At 38.6% G+C, this 16786-nt stretch overlaps 2 protein-coding genes across 2 annotated transcripts; one reads left to right on the top strand and one right to left on the bottom strand.

Annotated features, from left to right (window-relative positions):
- Positions 1-863: 863 nt before the first annotated feature.
- Positions 864-4714, bottom strand: LOC117294276 (sushi domain-containing protein 2-like). The gene has a single exon (XM_033776638.1). The coding sequence runs from the start codon at positions 4712-4714 to the stop codon at positions 1169-1171; it is 3546 nt and encodes a 1181-aa protein (XP_033632529.1). The 3' UTR covers positions 864-1168.
- A 6438-nt stretch (positions 4715-11152) lies between these two features.
- LOC117294275 (probable glutamate--tRNA ligase, mitochondrial) lies at positions 11153-15569 on the top strand. Its single transcript, XM_033776637.1, has 7 exons — positions 11153-11158; positions 11844-11948; positions 12521-12678; positions 13303-13378; positions 13761-13866; positions 14504-14670; positions 15468-15569. The coding sequence occupies exons 1-7, from the start codon at positions 11153-11155 to the stop codon at positions 15567-15569; spliced, it is 720 nt and encodes a 239-aa protein (XP_033632528.1).
- The last annotated feature ends 1217 nt before the right edge of the window (positions 15570-16786 follow it).

Genomic DNA, 16786 nt, shown 5'->3' with positions numbered 1-16786 from the left:
CAATTATAACTTTTGAAAATTTTGTGTATAAATACATGCGGGCTAGTGGAAAAATTCTGCGGGCGAAAACTTTGGTTGACCCGCCCGGCGTGCGATTGAAAAAAAAGTTAAGGGAAACCCCTGGACCCTTCACAACAATATGTTTGTAACCCTTTACAAAAATAGGTGTGTAACCATTCACAAAAATAGGTGTGTAACCCTTCACAAAAATAGGTATGTAACCCTTCACAAAAATAGGTGTGTAACCCTTCACAAAATGATCACAATTTAATTTTCTTGGCATGAAAATTCATCTATGTTGGTAATTGACACAAATAGTGTTTATCTTTTGATCACAACATTGGAAATATTTTCATAGATGCAATTTTTGACCAAAACTAAAGTCTTTATCAACATGACCGGGATGTACATGTAGCATCTTCGACATTGCAGACACGTGATCCCAACACCACGTCAAAGACTCCTGAACAATCTTATCACAAGAAAACTGCTCTTGTGTAACTCACAATTTTCTTCAAGAATACAATTTTCAGCAGTGAGCACTTCATCCAAATAGGTGCAATAGTTGTTGTTCATACACATCATTGTGTACACCATCTTTTAATATTTGTAATGAGTTGTTTACACAATTACACTTGAATAATTTTCCATGTTAGTTCAACTCTTCATATTATACAGCCGAAAATGAAGACATTAATGTCTCAAAGGTCAAACGCTCATTGTTCACAACAGCTTGAATATTGTTGAGAATTAGCAAGCAGTCTTGGCGTTGCTCTTGGCCTGGTGTTGTTTCATGATTATAGTACACTGTATATTTGACTTGAAACTGTCTTGAAACTGTCTTGAAACTTGTTGTTTGGCCTATCTAGTAGATGTTAAGTTTACATCAGGGATAAACAATGTTATTTTGTTTGACCCATTCACAGATGTGTGTAAATCACTTTGTACTTCTGCAAATAATATAGTATTTTCCTAAGCGTATTCAGTAATTTTCCACAAGAGCAATGTCCCATCTGAACTAACTGTGGTCAATATTGAAATAAAGTTTGTTAGTTTGGGGCAAAGGTCCAAATGACAGTAAGAAGGAAATTTATTTTTTACCATGGCCACCCTATGTCTTTTATTTACTGTCCCCTACTCTTAGCATGTCTAATGATCCACCAGCAATCTAGTTGTTTTGTTTCTGTTTGACGATGAAGAAGGTTGTGATAATAATGATCAGACAGAGACTGATTGCCCCAAGGACTATGAAGATGATTGCCAGTGTACTCAGACCTACATCGGCTAATGCATCTTTCATCATGGTACACAAGGGAAGGGTAGATGACCACTGTCCAGTACTCTGGCAGGTTAAAGTGGGTAAACCATTCTCCAGAGTAAATCCATCAAAGCATTTGATCTCCACAGTTGAGTTCACGAGATATACAGACCCCGTCATGATTGCATTGTCCACACTTCCAGGAAAACCACAACTGACCAGTTTGACTGAAGATTTCTGAATATTATCGATGATGCCAGTCACTAGTAGTGTTTCATTTGCAAAAGACAGGCTTCCAGTGGTCACAGCATCAAATATGCATTCAAGAGAACTCCCACACAAATCTTTGATCTCTGGACTTACATCATGTGGGTTTGGGACATCAAAAGTTGGCAAAAAATCAGGTAAATAGTAAGTGTTGTAGTCATATGGGGAAAGATAAGTGAATATGGATTCCTCTTTTACCACAAGCCAGTGTAGCCCATATTTGTGGATTTCTTCCATGGAAGACTCTGGATTCATGATGGTACCATCTGGGAATTGAAAGTCGTCTTCTGGATCTCCATTCAGGTTACCCAGAAGTCCTTGGACTTGGTCTTTGAACTTTTCATTCAGCTGTGCCGTAAATGACATAAAGTCATGTTTGATGTACCCGATGATGGCAATACCAGCATTGAATGCAATTCTGATTTCAGAGAAGTCGGAGGTGAAACTTAATCGAAAGCCTCTGAAGTGGTAAACTTTGACAAGGCTTGAACTCATGAGTAGTTGCTCACCATCTATAAGAACCAGCACCTCATTGGAGTTAGAAATCTGTACCTGGACAGTAGAAGAGTCGTTCATCTGGACAACAAAAGCAGTGTACACACTGGCATTAGTTTGGTGGTATACCTCCATGCGGGATTGGAAGATGAGGTCATGAAGTATAGAGGAAGCCATCAGGAACTCTCCAGCCCCATTGAAGGTGAACCTCTTGCCGTCTAGACTTGTTATGTGAGGATCTCCAGTCCCTGCTGCTGGCAAAGGAGGGACGTATTTAGAGCAGTCATCAGATGGACGGTAGTTGTAGTACGTCTTGCAGTTTTGTGTAAATTTACAACAGCCAAACCATGGCAGCACATCATACCATTGATGTTTCCAGAAATGATCCTCAGGACTGTATCGATCAGCAGTGCCACCCCCTGGGGGACCTATGAGTATGTTACCATCCTTGGCATAGCAGCACTGCTGGCCAGATCCAATAGATGATGATGTGGTTGACCTAAAGCAGTCTTTTGCTCCAGGATGGTAGAAAGAAATAAACTCATTTGATAAGACAAAGTTAAGAGAATCTACACTGGCCTGGGCAAAGGTGCATGGACATGGTGGTAAGCCTTTAGGAATATTCTTTAATCTTTTTAGGAAAAATGAGCAGGATTTAGTCATGAACTTTGTAACACGATTCACTCCAGAGTAAAACCTGTTTGGTCTGCTCTGTTGGCCATTTGGTTGCAGGTAAAAAGCTACAAGCGATGGCCATGTCGTAGTTAAGCTTTTGTCATTTATCAACTCTATAGAGATCTGAATCTTGCCATTGTTCAAGACATTGTTCATGAGGGAAACTCCTTCTAGAAGAACTGGATGGCCATCCCCGTTGTAATCAGAATCTTGCATTATGATATTCACTGTCTCTATTCCCTCACCTACACTGTAAGGGTCCCATGTTAAGAGAAGATCATCATCTTTTGTTAAGTCAATAACTCCGTTTCCAGTTGATGTCTGCGTTTGATTGACTGTGATAAGTGGAGGCAAGTATTCTTCCGATGTAATATAGACAACACCAGAGTAAGGAAATGTCTCTTCTTCATCCAGAGACACATAGACTGAAGTAAGTCCATTCATGTAAAAGGTTGGTGTAATGCAGACGATGGTGTAGGGATCAACAGAGTATCCAGACACCAAGATATTTCCAATACCTGTTACAAATTTGCATTTTGAGGTTTTGTATGATTGAACTTCATCTTGCAAGCATGGTAAAGTTATCTTAAAAGTTTCACCACCAAGTTCTCTTAGGTAGTATGTGGAAAAGTGCAGGATTTGCCCGTTACTTGGAAGGGATAAACCTGCAGCATAGCCATATGATTCACTCTGTTCATAGCCATAAACAATAACAGACAATGGTGATGAAAGAGGATCAGATTGCTCTACAAAGTACACCCCTTCTCCTTTAGGGAGTTGGACAGAGAGTGCCGTGTAGTTTGTGTTTGGAACTTTGTTTTCATGTACGGGTACTTGAGATCCATTTATTGGAGAGCCATTGAGATGCACAGTCTCCTGTGCATTTGTCTTGACAATGATGCTGATAAAATTGAAGTATCCTCCAGAAGCTGCTCCAGCATTGGGTGGGGTCGCAAAACCAAACACATACCCAAACTGTTCTATAGCAGGAACCTGTATCAGGGAAGGGTCTACAACTATATTCTTAATGGATACCAGCATCTGCAACATTAGAGTTGGCTGGCTTGACGAAACCAGACCAGATCCTGAAAGCAGACCCTCCCAAAACTCCCCTGTGTTCAAATTCAGGTTTCCAATCTTTGGGATGGTAACACTGGTGCCGTTAAAGTAAGCAATTATCTGATAGAAGTTTTGATCGGTACTTTGGAATGCTGTGTAGATATGATTCTGGCCCCAACTCTTGACTGGTATGGATTGTTCAATCAACGTATCACATGTAGACCCAGGGTTGGCTTCGCATTCACTGCCTGTAAATGTAGCAATGGGTTTGTTGGCTTGAATGACACTTCCAGTAAAGTCTTGTGATCCTTGTAGGTGAATGGCTTCTAATCTGTCAACCATGAAGTTCAGCTGATCACCCGGACTGTATGACTGCCCTTCAAATGTTACTGGTCCACGTAGGGTAACTTGAACTGAAGTGGAATCTTCTGTACCGATTACAGCAAAGTTTGGTCTAATCCGTGAGGAGGCTGGTGTTGCTACGATGTACTGCAAGCCAAGGTTGCTAATCGGTATGCCAAGAAAGCCATCTGTTGTGAAAGGGTAGTATGATAAACCATACACTGAAACCTCACTGGTAGCTGTTACCTCAATACCTTTGAAGCTCCTTTCTGTGCCATCCATAAGCAGCTCTAAAGAGACACTTGTTGCTCTGTACCCTCTAGCCTCAAGATCAAATCTTTCATATAGAGGCTGACCCTCCACACGGTGCTTGCTGCTTATAATCACAGTGGTTTGCTGATCACTAAACGCCACTACAACTATGGAAAGGTATATGTCATTGAAACTAGTGTCCAACAAGTTAGCAGTGAAGCCAAGGATGAAGTTTTTACCTCTGGATATGCCAAAGCATGTTGGCTGCTTGTCGAGAGTCGATGGAAGGTCAGCCATTACCTGTTGAGATGTGGCTAGCGTCAATAAAACCAGCAACCACAGTCCTTGACACTTCAAGCTCCCCATCCTGTAAAACAAAATCATGCGAAAACATAGCTTTTAATCACCATGCACAAAGTGTGGATGTTCTTTAGTAACCTATGCAAACTTGTTTTGTACAGTGCTGTCTGAAGTTGAGTCCCTGTTGTTCAAATTTTGAGTTTCAGTCTGATCCACTGAGTCAAAATTAACTATAACCATGCTTAGGCGCCTTGTCAAAACCTCCAAGCCGTTCCATTCCGCGTGCATACTGCGGGAGTCCGCGGATTTTTGTAACAAAAGAACCCGTAGCAACCCGGCATGTCCACGGCCACGACGGCTCATTTACATGTCAATAAACATGAATATTCCGGGGGCTCCGCGGAGCGACCGGTCGGCCATTGTAAGGTCTAGCTTATGAGCTGACAGGCGGAACCGCGGAGGAACGTAGGTGATTAACAATGGTTTTACCTTAATTTGCAGATTAAAAAGCAAAGTAAGGGTGGATGTGTAACTAAAATCCATTTCCTCCAATGTGTGATTTTTAAGACTTGGTTGGGTCTACATAACCAAAACATGAATTTTAAAAATGGTTGTCTTTATTCCCGGCTTCGACTGACAAAAGTTCCAGGCTACGTGCAAACTCCGTTCCAAGTGGGTCAGAGTATCCAGGGGACAATTTTAACTGTTCGTTCTTACTTTCCAACCGGAAAACATTAGTTTCTTATTTATAAAATCCCAATGCACCATCACCAATAAACAAATATACACACCTGTGCGAGTGTGTCTCCATGTCAAAACAACCAGATAGTCTGGTTTGTCCAATGTCTGAGGGGGAGGAAGCCACAGTTTCAGAGACCGGTGTTTCTATTGGCTGTTGAATTTCCATATAGCGCGTAACGAATGTTTTCATTGGTCGATTTTGCCCTACTGCCAGAGCAGCATATTTTAAGCAAATTATGCTTCGCAAATTGGATCGCAACATTTGCGATGCACTTTTTACAATTGCATAGCAAATCATCAAAATTGCATCACAAATTGCGATGTGATACAGGCAAAATCGTTCCCTGATTATCACATGCGCTGGATGGTGTAATTGTCTTGTCGGTGCGGCCTGTCCGCTTCCAGGAGGATGGTATTCGTGAGTTGAAAACGTATTGTTCTGGAAGAGCACGGCCGGTCCGCGTCCAAGCCGCTGATATTCATGACCTGAAAATGAGACTTAGTGTTATACTAACAATAGCGCCCGGCAAGGATAGCTCATTAACTTCGCCGCGCTTTAACGCACATGGCCGTTCTTCCGCGGACTGTCCGAGGTCCGTAGCAACGGCGGTATTTGCTGTCCAGTCCGCAGACTGTCAGCGGAGGAATGCCCGGGAGGTTTTGACAAGGCGCCTTAATTGCCTTGAAACTCTTTAAAAACCTGCCCAAAAAGAAGAATTTCAGGTGAAAATGATTCATGACCTTTCACCTCAGTTCAAGGTCACTAAAGGTCAATAGAAAAAATGGCAACATCATTTTTATTGTTCTAGGGACCCATAAGAATGCATTTATAATGGTTGCCATAAATTAACATGAAATTTCAACGGGACCTGAAATCTGTACATTGCCCCCTACTATTATTTGTTTTGTATGCAATTTCAGCCATTTCCATCAATTTCTGTTAGACTACATGTATAGTGACCAGATTTGCTCAATTGTATTATATTAAAAGCAAAAAGCAAAACCAAATTATTTTAAAGGCAGGGGATCGATCTCCATTGCGTAATGAATCAATTTACACTTAAAAATCATCTTTCAGGAAAATAAAGGTAAGAAAACAAGCACAAACTTCAAACTGCCTCTAGCTATCAGGCAATCTCAGTGGTCTAGTTGGTAAGACACTGCCCTAGAATTGCAGGGGTCACGGGTTCAAATCACACCCAAGTAATATGCCTGTGATAATTGTTCACATGACTCGGGGGAAGTAATGAGTATACAGTGCTAACACACATCAATGTATGGTCAAAACAAAATATATTAATAATCTTTATCCCCGATGCAAATTTAACATCTATTATAAGCACAAACTTGCAAAAAAAACATTTGTCTTTAAAATTAAAACCGATAAACTTAACATGTATGTCAGGGTGGCTTTATGAGTGTCGTTCTGTCCAGGACTATATCCAACCAATCATGAAGGTAGAAAATATTCATAGACCAATCAACTTAAACAAAAAAAACCCACACACAGCAATGACCAGCCTATCTAGCCTGTCATTTCAAGTCTGAGATTGTGCTTTAATAGTTTTGTCTGTAGTGGTAATGCAAAACCCTATTCAAAAGGTTTGTTTTAAGAAGAGGGCGCTGTTTCAGGCAGGCAAAAAACCACCATCACAGACTTTAACAAGACTTTATCTCTGACAAACAAACAGGGTTAGTGGTTGATAAGTAAAGGCCAGGCAACGCACCGACGGAAACCAAAATGTTTCATTATTGACATTTTACAAAGGGAATGAAGGTAGTTTGTTTTTTTCCTGGTCTGAAGCTGGTATCATAATAATAAAAATATTAATAATAATACTACATTTATAATGCTCCATCTGTCTAGTGTACAAGACACTATTCAGAGCAAAGAACCAAAACAACAAAACATCTACATGTACAACAAAAAAGAAAAATAGAATACAATGACAATTATACAATGAATAATCTTAGTCAAGACATGTAACAAGCGAAGTGTTTGTGGATTTAATTAAAGACACTGAACACTATTGGTAATTGTGTAAGACTAGCCTTCACAGTTGGTGTATCTCAACAATGCATAAAATAACAAACCTGTGAATATTTGAGCTCAAGCGGTCGTGGAAGTTGCGAGATAATGAAAGAAAAAAACACCCTTGTCACCCAAAGTTGTGTGCTTTCAGATGCTTGATTTCGAGACCTCAAATTCTAATCAAATTAGTGGAAAATTACTTCTTTCTCAAAAACTACATTATTAGTGGAGCCGTTTCTCACAATGTTTTATACTATCAACCTCTCTCCATTACTCGTTACCAAGAAAGGTTTTATGCTAATAATTATTTTGAGTAATTACCATACCAATAGTGGACCTTTAAATGAGTTTTCAGCAAGTTTTTAAGGAATGATAGAGAACTACAGCATCTGATGTTATTAGGTAAAGCGTTCCAAAGTTTAATAGCACAAGCGGAAAAGGAACGATCGCCATATGATGAGGAAGTTTTAGGAATAGTTCAAAGGGACTTAGCAGCCCAGGTCAAAATTCCAGTTGAACCTAGTTAACTGGGGTCAACTGGTTCAACTGGATAGTGACCAAACTCGTCCATTTTACTGTGTTCAACTAGGTTGGAATTATAAACCAGTTGGTTTCTGTCCATTTTCCATATTAAACCAACTGGTTTTAACTGTGTTTAACTAGTTTTTCAACTGGTTTCAACTAGTTCCAGTTAAACCCAGTTTAACTAGGTTCAACTGGAATTTTGACCTGGGAGAAGAACAAAGAGTGCGAGAGGGTGCGTACTGACTTCAAATAGTACAATCTACTTTCACAGAGTGCATTTAGAAAAATTGAAGATTGTTAATCTACCACCTAAGCAGTAGGCAAGGGACTTCTCCTTTTGCTTTGTGGATCAGGGGACTGCATTAAATTATCTTTCCTTCCATAGCAGTTAAAGGCAGTGGACACTATTGGTAATTTGCAAAGACTAGCCATCACAGTTGGTGTATCTCAACATATGCATAAAATAACAAACCTGTGAAAATTTGAGCTCAATCGGTCATCGAAGTTGCGAGATAATAATGAAAGAAAAAAACACCCCTGTCACACGTAGTTGTGTGCTTTCAGATTCTTTATTTCGAGACCTCAAGTTCTAAATCTAAGGTCTCAAAATCAAATTCGTGAAAAAATTACTTCTTTTTCGAAAACTACAGTACTACTTCAAAACTACTACTATCAACCTCCCCCCATTACTCGTTACCAAGTAAGGTTTTATGCTAATAAATATTTTGAGTAATTATTAATAGTGTCCACTGCCTTTCCAATCTAATCTGCCATCAGTGGCGAAACAGAAAAACAAGTTGGATTTGAAACTTTGCACGGTGGAAGATAGGTTTGCGAACACAGTGTGAATATCTCTTCATAAGAACAATGATTATTTTCATTTCATATGATTTATTCATATCATAAAACAAGCCAAAACATTTAGACATTATGATTTGCAAAATTAAAATAAGCATTGTGACTGGGCTCAAAATCCATGCCAAAGATGCCTATTTCTCACTATATTCCTTTCCTGAATATTCCGACTACATAAAATGTTTTTAAAATTGTAACTTGCACAAACTTCCTTGGAGTTACAATGTCCTTACCTTTTCTGCTGACTAGCACTTAATAAAGAGTAGGCTTTTGGTGTTTTGGAGAAAGCTTAGCTGCGTTCCACTACAGACCGTTCCTTTGCAAATTGTGACTTCCAGCAGACAGTGTCCCACTATGGAAACTGGGGTTTGGAAGAACTATGACCTATTGGGACTGGGTGGTCTTCAGTGGGAAATCCCCTTGTCATTATTAATGTTATTCTTTATCTGGCAAAGTTGTTCGTCTTAACTGGCTGTCCAAGTTCCAATGAACAAAGATCAAGTGTTGTTTTGCAGAAATCATAATAACAGATGTTAAATTTGCATCGGGATAAAGAATATTAACATATATATATTTTTGTTTATATTTTTTTTACTCATACATCAATATGTGTTAGCACTGTATAGTTTATAATCTTACTGTAATTTATTCAATGTTGTATGTACATACACATACACTTGCGTGTGTACATACACATACACTTCCATGTGTACATACACATACACTTGTGTGTGTACATGTATAATGTATGGCTTTCTCACTTTTCATCTTGAGGTTGTGAATGTTACATGAAGCATAAATGATGACCCGGGGTGTTTTTTTTTATACGAAAAAACAAAACTCCATCAGAATTGACCAAAATCTGAATAACAACAACATACGTAAATATATCCTTATTATTTTTTTTAATGACCATGTGTTGCTGAAACCAAGGTTTTTACAGAGTGAGGACATGATCGCTTCCATTCTTAAATGTTCAACCAATAGAGATGGGTGGGTTTCCAGTAGTATGAAATAATAATACTCAACATTTGTATAGCACTTCATGCACATTGTCTCTAAGGTGTGCAGCGTTTTGTTCTATAGGTATACTGAGTTATCTTTAAATATAATAGGACCCATTGAAGTACAAAGCTTATAATGTAATGATTTACAACGTTCTGTGGCGCAATCTGCAGCCAGTCTTACCAGAAAAGTCCGTGGGAGGGAATGGAAATGTACATTGATCTCTGTGCATACACACAGGTTAAAGGTGTTAACCATTTAGTACATTGTTCTATTTCACTGTGGTACTTGACTGGTGCATTTGTATCCATGGTATGATATAAATCTCTCTAACTGAAGTTTGGAAAGAACCAATGTTTGGGCGCTTTGCCAATTGTATTGACGCCTTGCATAACATTCGGCTGCTGTATGGTCTTCCATTGTATTTTACAGCAATCACTTTGTCTAAAATGCATAATTGCATAGTAACAAACAACGAATCTGACTGCCCAAATGGCGCAAATAAGATTGATTGTTTCAAGTCAATACTTTCCAGACGACTCACTTATCAGACAACTCATCTTACTTTTTCTTTTTGATGTAAAATAAATAAATTCAATAACACATCAGCTTTAAGGAAGACAAATACATTTTAAACTTCTGGTTTTTACAGTACCAAACTTACCATTACTAACCTGTGAAAATATGTCAAATTAAAGTGACCCCTCATTTGAAATCATCGAAGAATGTGTATAAATTACATGTACATGTATAAAGTCAGGAAAGTTTGTGCTGTTGAATAACCAGCTTATTTTCAATGTGACAGTTGACAGTGATGATTTGTTGGATCTTACGAATGATTTATCCTAAACGTTGACAGTGTTTCACATTTCAATATTTCTGTGGAGTGTTCCAACTGACACAAACTTAATAATCAGTGAGCCTTAATTTTCCACTTATCCATTCCGTTGTTGTTTACCATTCATTTGTCCTCAAAGGTAGGGTCATACTTTGGTAAGAACCCAAAAAATAATTGTGTAATTTCTATTAGAAAGCTTATTGTCATAAAGATGGTACTAGTGATAAAGCATCCTGCAATATGATTTCGTCTGAAATGCCCCATGTTGATGGTGTCTGTTCTGTGTTCATCAATGTGCTCAAGACTCTTGTGAAATTTCCCTGAAAGTTGTTGTTGCTGTTTTTAGCAAGTAGACACTGGTACTCATCTGAAACTTTCACAGTATCATTGTGTCTTTCTTGATAATTTGGTCTACAAATCAGCATGACATTGACAATAGCCAAACGGTGACCCTACTTTTAAAAACTTAATTTATTGTTTTCTTTTTGTTTATTTTGTGCATGCAGAGATGGAAGTAAGTTATCAAAGCGACAGGGGGATATCTATGTGCAACATTTTAAGGTTAGTCTTAAGAACCAAACACATTTAACAGTAATGAAGGTTTACAAGCTGCAATGTGTATGAGGTAGAGTTGTCATCAACTTTTCATTCAGGTCAAGACTCAAGTCAAGTCCAGGGTTCAAATTAGACAGTGCCCGAAATAATCAAAAACTCAAGTGACTTGAGTCCTAGTTAAAGACTCAAGTCTCCAGTTCTGGTATAATGACAGTCAATGTTTTCTGCCAGAATTCTTTTCACCTGTTGAATTCTTGATATGTTAGGTCAGGGGTCTATATCAATACGAGTTCATTTAGATTTCATTTCATTGCAACGACATGGACTAGAATGTGGCAATCTTGGACATAAATCGATTTAAAAAAAGGTTAACAGCATTGTACCACATTGTCTCTGGCATTTTAGCTCAGTGACATTGTTTGCATTGGTGTTGACTTTCATTTGTATGAGACTTGAAATAAAACCAAATGAGCAATTAACCTGTGGTTTACAATTATGCTGCTTGGAAGCAATGAAGTGGACAGTCTAACAACTTGAAGCAAGTGTTAGTTTGTTTTAAGTGGCATTGTGTACCCTGTATAAACTTTCTTAGTAGGGTTAACGCTGTTTTTTATTTTTATTTATTTATTTATTTTTTTTATAAGGATGCAGGTTTCTTGCCAGAGGCTCTTGTCAATTTCATCACATTTTGTGGCTCAGGCTTTCAGGAGAATGGAGAACTGAGAAATATGCAGCAACTTATCCAACAGGTTGGTCTAGTAGAAATCAACTAAGATTGATTGCAGATCAATTACATACACAAAATGTGAATGGTCAAAAAGGCGAAGCCGATGGGGCATATCGTATTTGCCTTGTCCTTCTGTATGTATTGTGCAATCATTGTCCCAGCAATAACTTGGGATTTCCCAGGATGGAGCCTGTTGCCAAGAGCATCATATACTTCCAACGCACAATGATGTGGCGATCCAACCAAGTAGGTGTAGCGGTCAGTTCTGACATGGTCTAAGCCATTTCCAACTTGCAGCTATGGCTGTGGCTTGTTCACCACTTCATCATGCATCAAGTAAAGGCTACCCTGGCAACAACCTCAGTAACAGCCGCAGCCACCCAATTTGAATACAGTCTTAATGTCAATTCAAACAAAGACTGGAAGGACAATATAATAGTAGTAAAAGTAATTGTCCAAAGATGTTTCATATCAGTGTGGAATCTGGTTACCCGGTTACCTGACAAACAAAACTGAAAAATTCAACATATTTGTGCAAATAAATGTTTTGATGTTTGATAAAATGTTTTACTTTTTATGTATTTGTTTTTCAAGTTTTCTTTAAGTCAAGTGTCTACCCATTCAGCAGTCTTGGATATGGACTTACTACCAGATGTAAACAGGAGTCACATGATACATCTCCTGACCAATCAGAAGGGGAGATGCAGACTTATTTCAGAGTTACGAGAAAAACTTGCCAAGTTAAAAACAGAGTAGGTGATGAACATTTTATTGCATGGTACCAAACTGGACATAAACTCTCAGAAATGTGCTTTGTTCTTGCTTTCCATTTCTTTGCATTTTTTTGTTTTCAATGGGATCTAGCAAAATACAAATGTATATTCAAAATTGTGTTTTAAATTGTGTTTTAAATTGCAGTTAATTTAAACTTGGTGTTTCCATATTCTGTAAAATAACTTTCTACTTCAGTTTAACTGATAGACATTTAACTATTCTCTTGGATTACTAACTTGTGCTGCACATGTATTTGCATTTCCTTGAGTCAACTGTTTGATGTACTTGTAGTTAATGTATCTCCTAGTTTATCGCCTTAATTTGTCGCTTTTGGTAACCAGCCCATTTTTTCTGTTTAATGGGATATGGATAATATTTTTTTTTTTTAATACATTAAAATAGCCGCATCACATTCTTTGTTTAAGAAATTAAATATTTTTGTTTAACCATCAGACTTATTGGGATTCTATGATGCAATGCAATGACTTATAATAGTTACAATCAATGGGACAATATCTCGCATTCATGTCACTTGTGAATAATCCTAATGATTTTATTCTACATTAGGATTGTTTTCAGTAAGTGTCTTTTTTTCTATCTAGAAGAGAAGATGGAAGTAGGGGAGAGATGATGGAACGTACAGATGAGTATCTCCTGAGGGTCCTTGAAGCAAGGAAGGTACGCTTAGCATTTTGTTATCCCACATTGTCAATACGCTGATCCGTGCTTGAACTGGGCAAAATTTTATAAAACCTGTGAGCACAACAACTTGCTAAGCACAGACAAAACTGCTCAACAGAAACAGGTTACCAGCCAATAGGTCATGAAGTTTGCATTGTTACTTGTGCCCCACTCAAATATTGTTTAGCAAAGGAGTATTTTCTGTTTAACAGTTATACAATTGGGTCCTAGTAGTTGAATATTTCAATAAGTCTTATAACTGAACAGTTTATTTTCAATCATCAGTTTGTTCATGCTGTTGAGAGTTGTTCAATATATACATGTACACTAATATAAATAGTAGTTGAAACTGTGTGTTATTTTTTTCTGATTAATTCAGAACCATATAAGCAGGATATACGATCTATGTCAACCAGACTACAGTTATCTTTGGCTGAGACCAGATGGACGAAGGGAAGACTTTATCGCTGTTTCACAGAATGCAGGTATATAAATCATCAATGCATTGTAGGGACAGACATTCGTTTCATGATGGAAACACTTTAACAGACTCTCAGTCACAAAAGGTTTGGACAAATGTTAGGCTACATGAACATTGGCCTGGTAACTGCAATCATGTAAAAGGGCAAGGCAGAATTTACTTACATGTATCAAAGGGCATCTCCTTGAGGAAACTTAATTTCTACTGATTAATACATTTTATAGGGGGCACCAAGGCAATGGCAAGGTGCATTGAAGTAATCGCCTTTGTTGCCTCCACGAAGTATCATGCCTGCTACTTCTCCCTTCCCTGATAGCAAGTTTTACATTGATTCAAACACACCTCTCATGACTGAACTCACTGTGGTCTAGCATTCAAGATATCTGTTACTAGAATGCATTTGGATGTGGACTCAAATCCAACCCAAATAAAATAGCCTTTGGATTTATATTTTCACATGCAGGGGTAAAGCACTGAATGCAGTGCTTGGAGTAAACATTCAGTGCAGATTACACAAAAAATAATATTCAATTTCACCTATTTTGACAATGTTGACAAGGCACAGGCTTATTGGCTTAAAAATTACTTAATTAACTTGATCAAATAATTAAGAGATGAATTTGTTCACTTTTTTTTGACAGAGATTATTTTAAAGGAGGCATGCCAGGAGATTGAAGGCCTACCAGAGAGTGTTTATGAAGACGTAAAGGAGTTATCAGCTCAATTGAGAAGATCTAGTGACAGGCTCCAAGGAGTGCCTTATGCTGTCTACATGAAGGTGCTACGACTTGCACTCAGTAATCTTAAGGTAATCCAAACTTTCCTCTATTCAGTTGAATTATTGTAATTGCAAAATGATGCTATTTGCAGTTCATCTTTTACCCCTCAGACCAATATAGGCTGAAGGGTACTGTAACTAACTATGGCTTCTATCCATACATCCATCGATCCCTCTGGGTTTTTGTTTCCAGACAATAATTCCAGTTTTTAAGTGACTTTGATTGTAACTTGGGTTGGGGTGCCCTTGCATGCCTTGGGGAAAGGAAATTGGGATTGCTCTATGGTTATAGGGTGGAAAGGTGAATGGTTTTTGGACTGTTAATCTGGTTAGAGATGACATTGGACTTGTAATGGATGGTGGTTGCCCTTTGGGCAAGTTGTTGAAAGGTCTACGTTGTTTTGGTGTGCCATGGCAGAGTGGTAAGGAGCATGGGATTCAAACTCTGGTGTTTCTGATCAGCAAAGTGTGAGTTAAAATTCCTGTTGTGGTACATGTGTCTTCAAGCAAGACACTTGACAATGATAGCCTTGTACGTTGTGTATTGCTCCCAAAAGAACCCTGTGCACTTATCAAAAAGAGAAGGGATTTGCCACTGTGTTCCTTATTTGATTGGCAACGTATTGCGCCACAACACCTTGTAAAGCCCGGTTCATACTTCTTGCAAATGCGATGCGTATTCGCATTTACAGGAAGTATGAACCGGGCTTAAATCATTACATGGTGCTATATAAAAGGAGTAGGTCTCATAATTCAAGCGTAGTCAAATCTGTTAAGTACTTTGGTTTCCATTTTTTAATATGATCATTTGTTGGTGTTTTTAACAGCGAGGAGCAAGTGTGGCAGAAATGATGTCAGTTCTAGGAAAGGCTGAGGTTGTGCAACGGTTAAATGCATCTGTACAGAGTGTTGTCCAAGATGCTACATGAAGTGTTAGCAGATGATTCCAGTTACCAGACTGCTCTTCCATTGCTAGTAACAGACAGTTTAAGCCTAACAAGCCAACATATGGACTTTTTGCCCAAATTAACTCTTGGCCACAATAAATGTTGTACATGTATATTACTGTATTATGCAAGAAGCTATCAGACCTGGCATCATCCTCTCTGTGCAGGAGCTCTAGAGGGCGCATGTTAATTAGTGAATAACAGTGCGAGGACCCGGTCTTCACTGCGTGATAAGACCGTAGGTGGCTGGCGCTTCCAGACATGTTCAGGGGCCATATTTTAGCTTTTGATGGTTCCTGTCTCTTTCGTGCGATAATAACATTACGGATACTTTGAGACCACTGACTCTTTTAAGTACGTAACGGTCTTTTCAGCGCCCTCACTGGGGTCAAAGGAGACAAATGATTGGCTGATAGCTGTTCTTTGTGTGTTAAAACGGGCGCATGCGCTCAGCGTCCATGTAGCATGTCGCTGTAAACAAGACCATATATGGACAAATGAGATAATACGCGTGTACCCGTTCCCTCAAAATTGATACATTTTCAGCGCGTACGCGCAAGTGCGCGAAGTTGCAATGAAACTTACATGAATACAAATAAGCAATTAATACAGTGCATGCAACGCGCAAACTAATTTTACACAATGTATGCTGATTTAGGGGCCACTTAATCACTATTTTCCAAAGCCCGTCTAAATACCGCCCTTTAATACACCTCCCACGTGACAGGGTTTTGACCAATCAGAGACTTGAAACCGTCCAAGGTGTTTATTAATAGCTGATTAATTGAGTTGCAAAGCAGCCCAAAGAACACAATGCTTAGACTGACTTGCCTTCCCAAATAACTTTTGCAACAAGTAAATCAAGGATGTGATAGATGTTACTAGGCCTGACATTATCCGCTTTGTGCATGAACACTAGAGGGCGCTTGTTATTATTTCAGAACTGATATAACGTAGGAAGTTAAAAATGAAAGTGAAGGGTGTAGTGTTCTCCTATAAGATGCATTAGTTTACCACATTATGTTATGTGTGAAAATTGAACCTAGGCTCATCTTCAAGCATGGTCTCTAGAACTTCGAAGGTACAATATCCCACAATTGACCCTTCCCAACCATACATAACACGTAGTTTACTGGTACATAATAATGAGTGCTTCAAGTGCTATGGTTAAAACTGTGACTCCTGATGTAATGATCCTG

The sequence above is a fragment of the Asterias rubens genome, chromosome 9 (genome assembly GCF_902459465.1).
Source record: "Asterias rubens chromosome 9, eAstRub1.3, whole genome shotgun sequence".
Lineage (NCBI taxonomy): Eukaryota > Metazoa > Echinodermata > Asteroidea > Forcipulatida > Asteriidae > Asterias > Asterias rubens.
This window is presented reverse-complemented; position numbering and strand designations above follow the sequence as displayed.

What these genes read in the sequence shown, in the direction of transcription:
- LOC117294275 (XM_033776637.1), top strand. An exon ending in TGCAGCAACTTATCCAACAG is followed by an intron (nt 11,949 to 12,520) that starts GTTGGTCTAGTA and finishes TTGTTTTTCAAG; the next exon opens with TTTTCTTTAAGTCAAGTGTC. An exon ending in TTGCACTCAGTAATCTTAAG is followed by an intron (nt 14,671 to 15,467) that starts GTAATCCAAACT and finishes TGTTTTTAACAG; the next exon opens with CGAGGAGCAAGTGTGGCAGA.
- LOC117294276 (XM_033776638.1), bottom strand. Translation starts at nt 4,714, where the DNA reads ATGGGGAGCTTGAAGTGTCAAGGACTGTGGTTGCTGGTTTTATTGACG.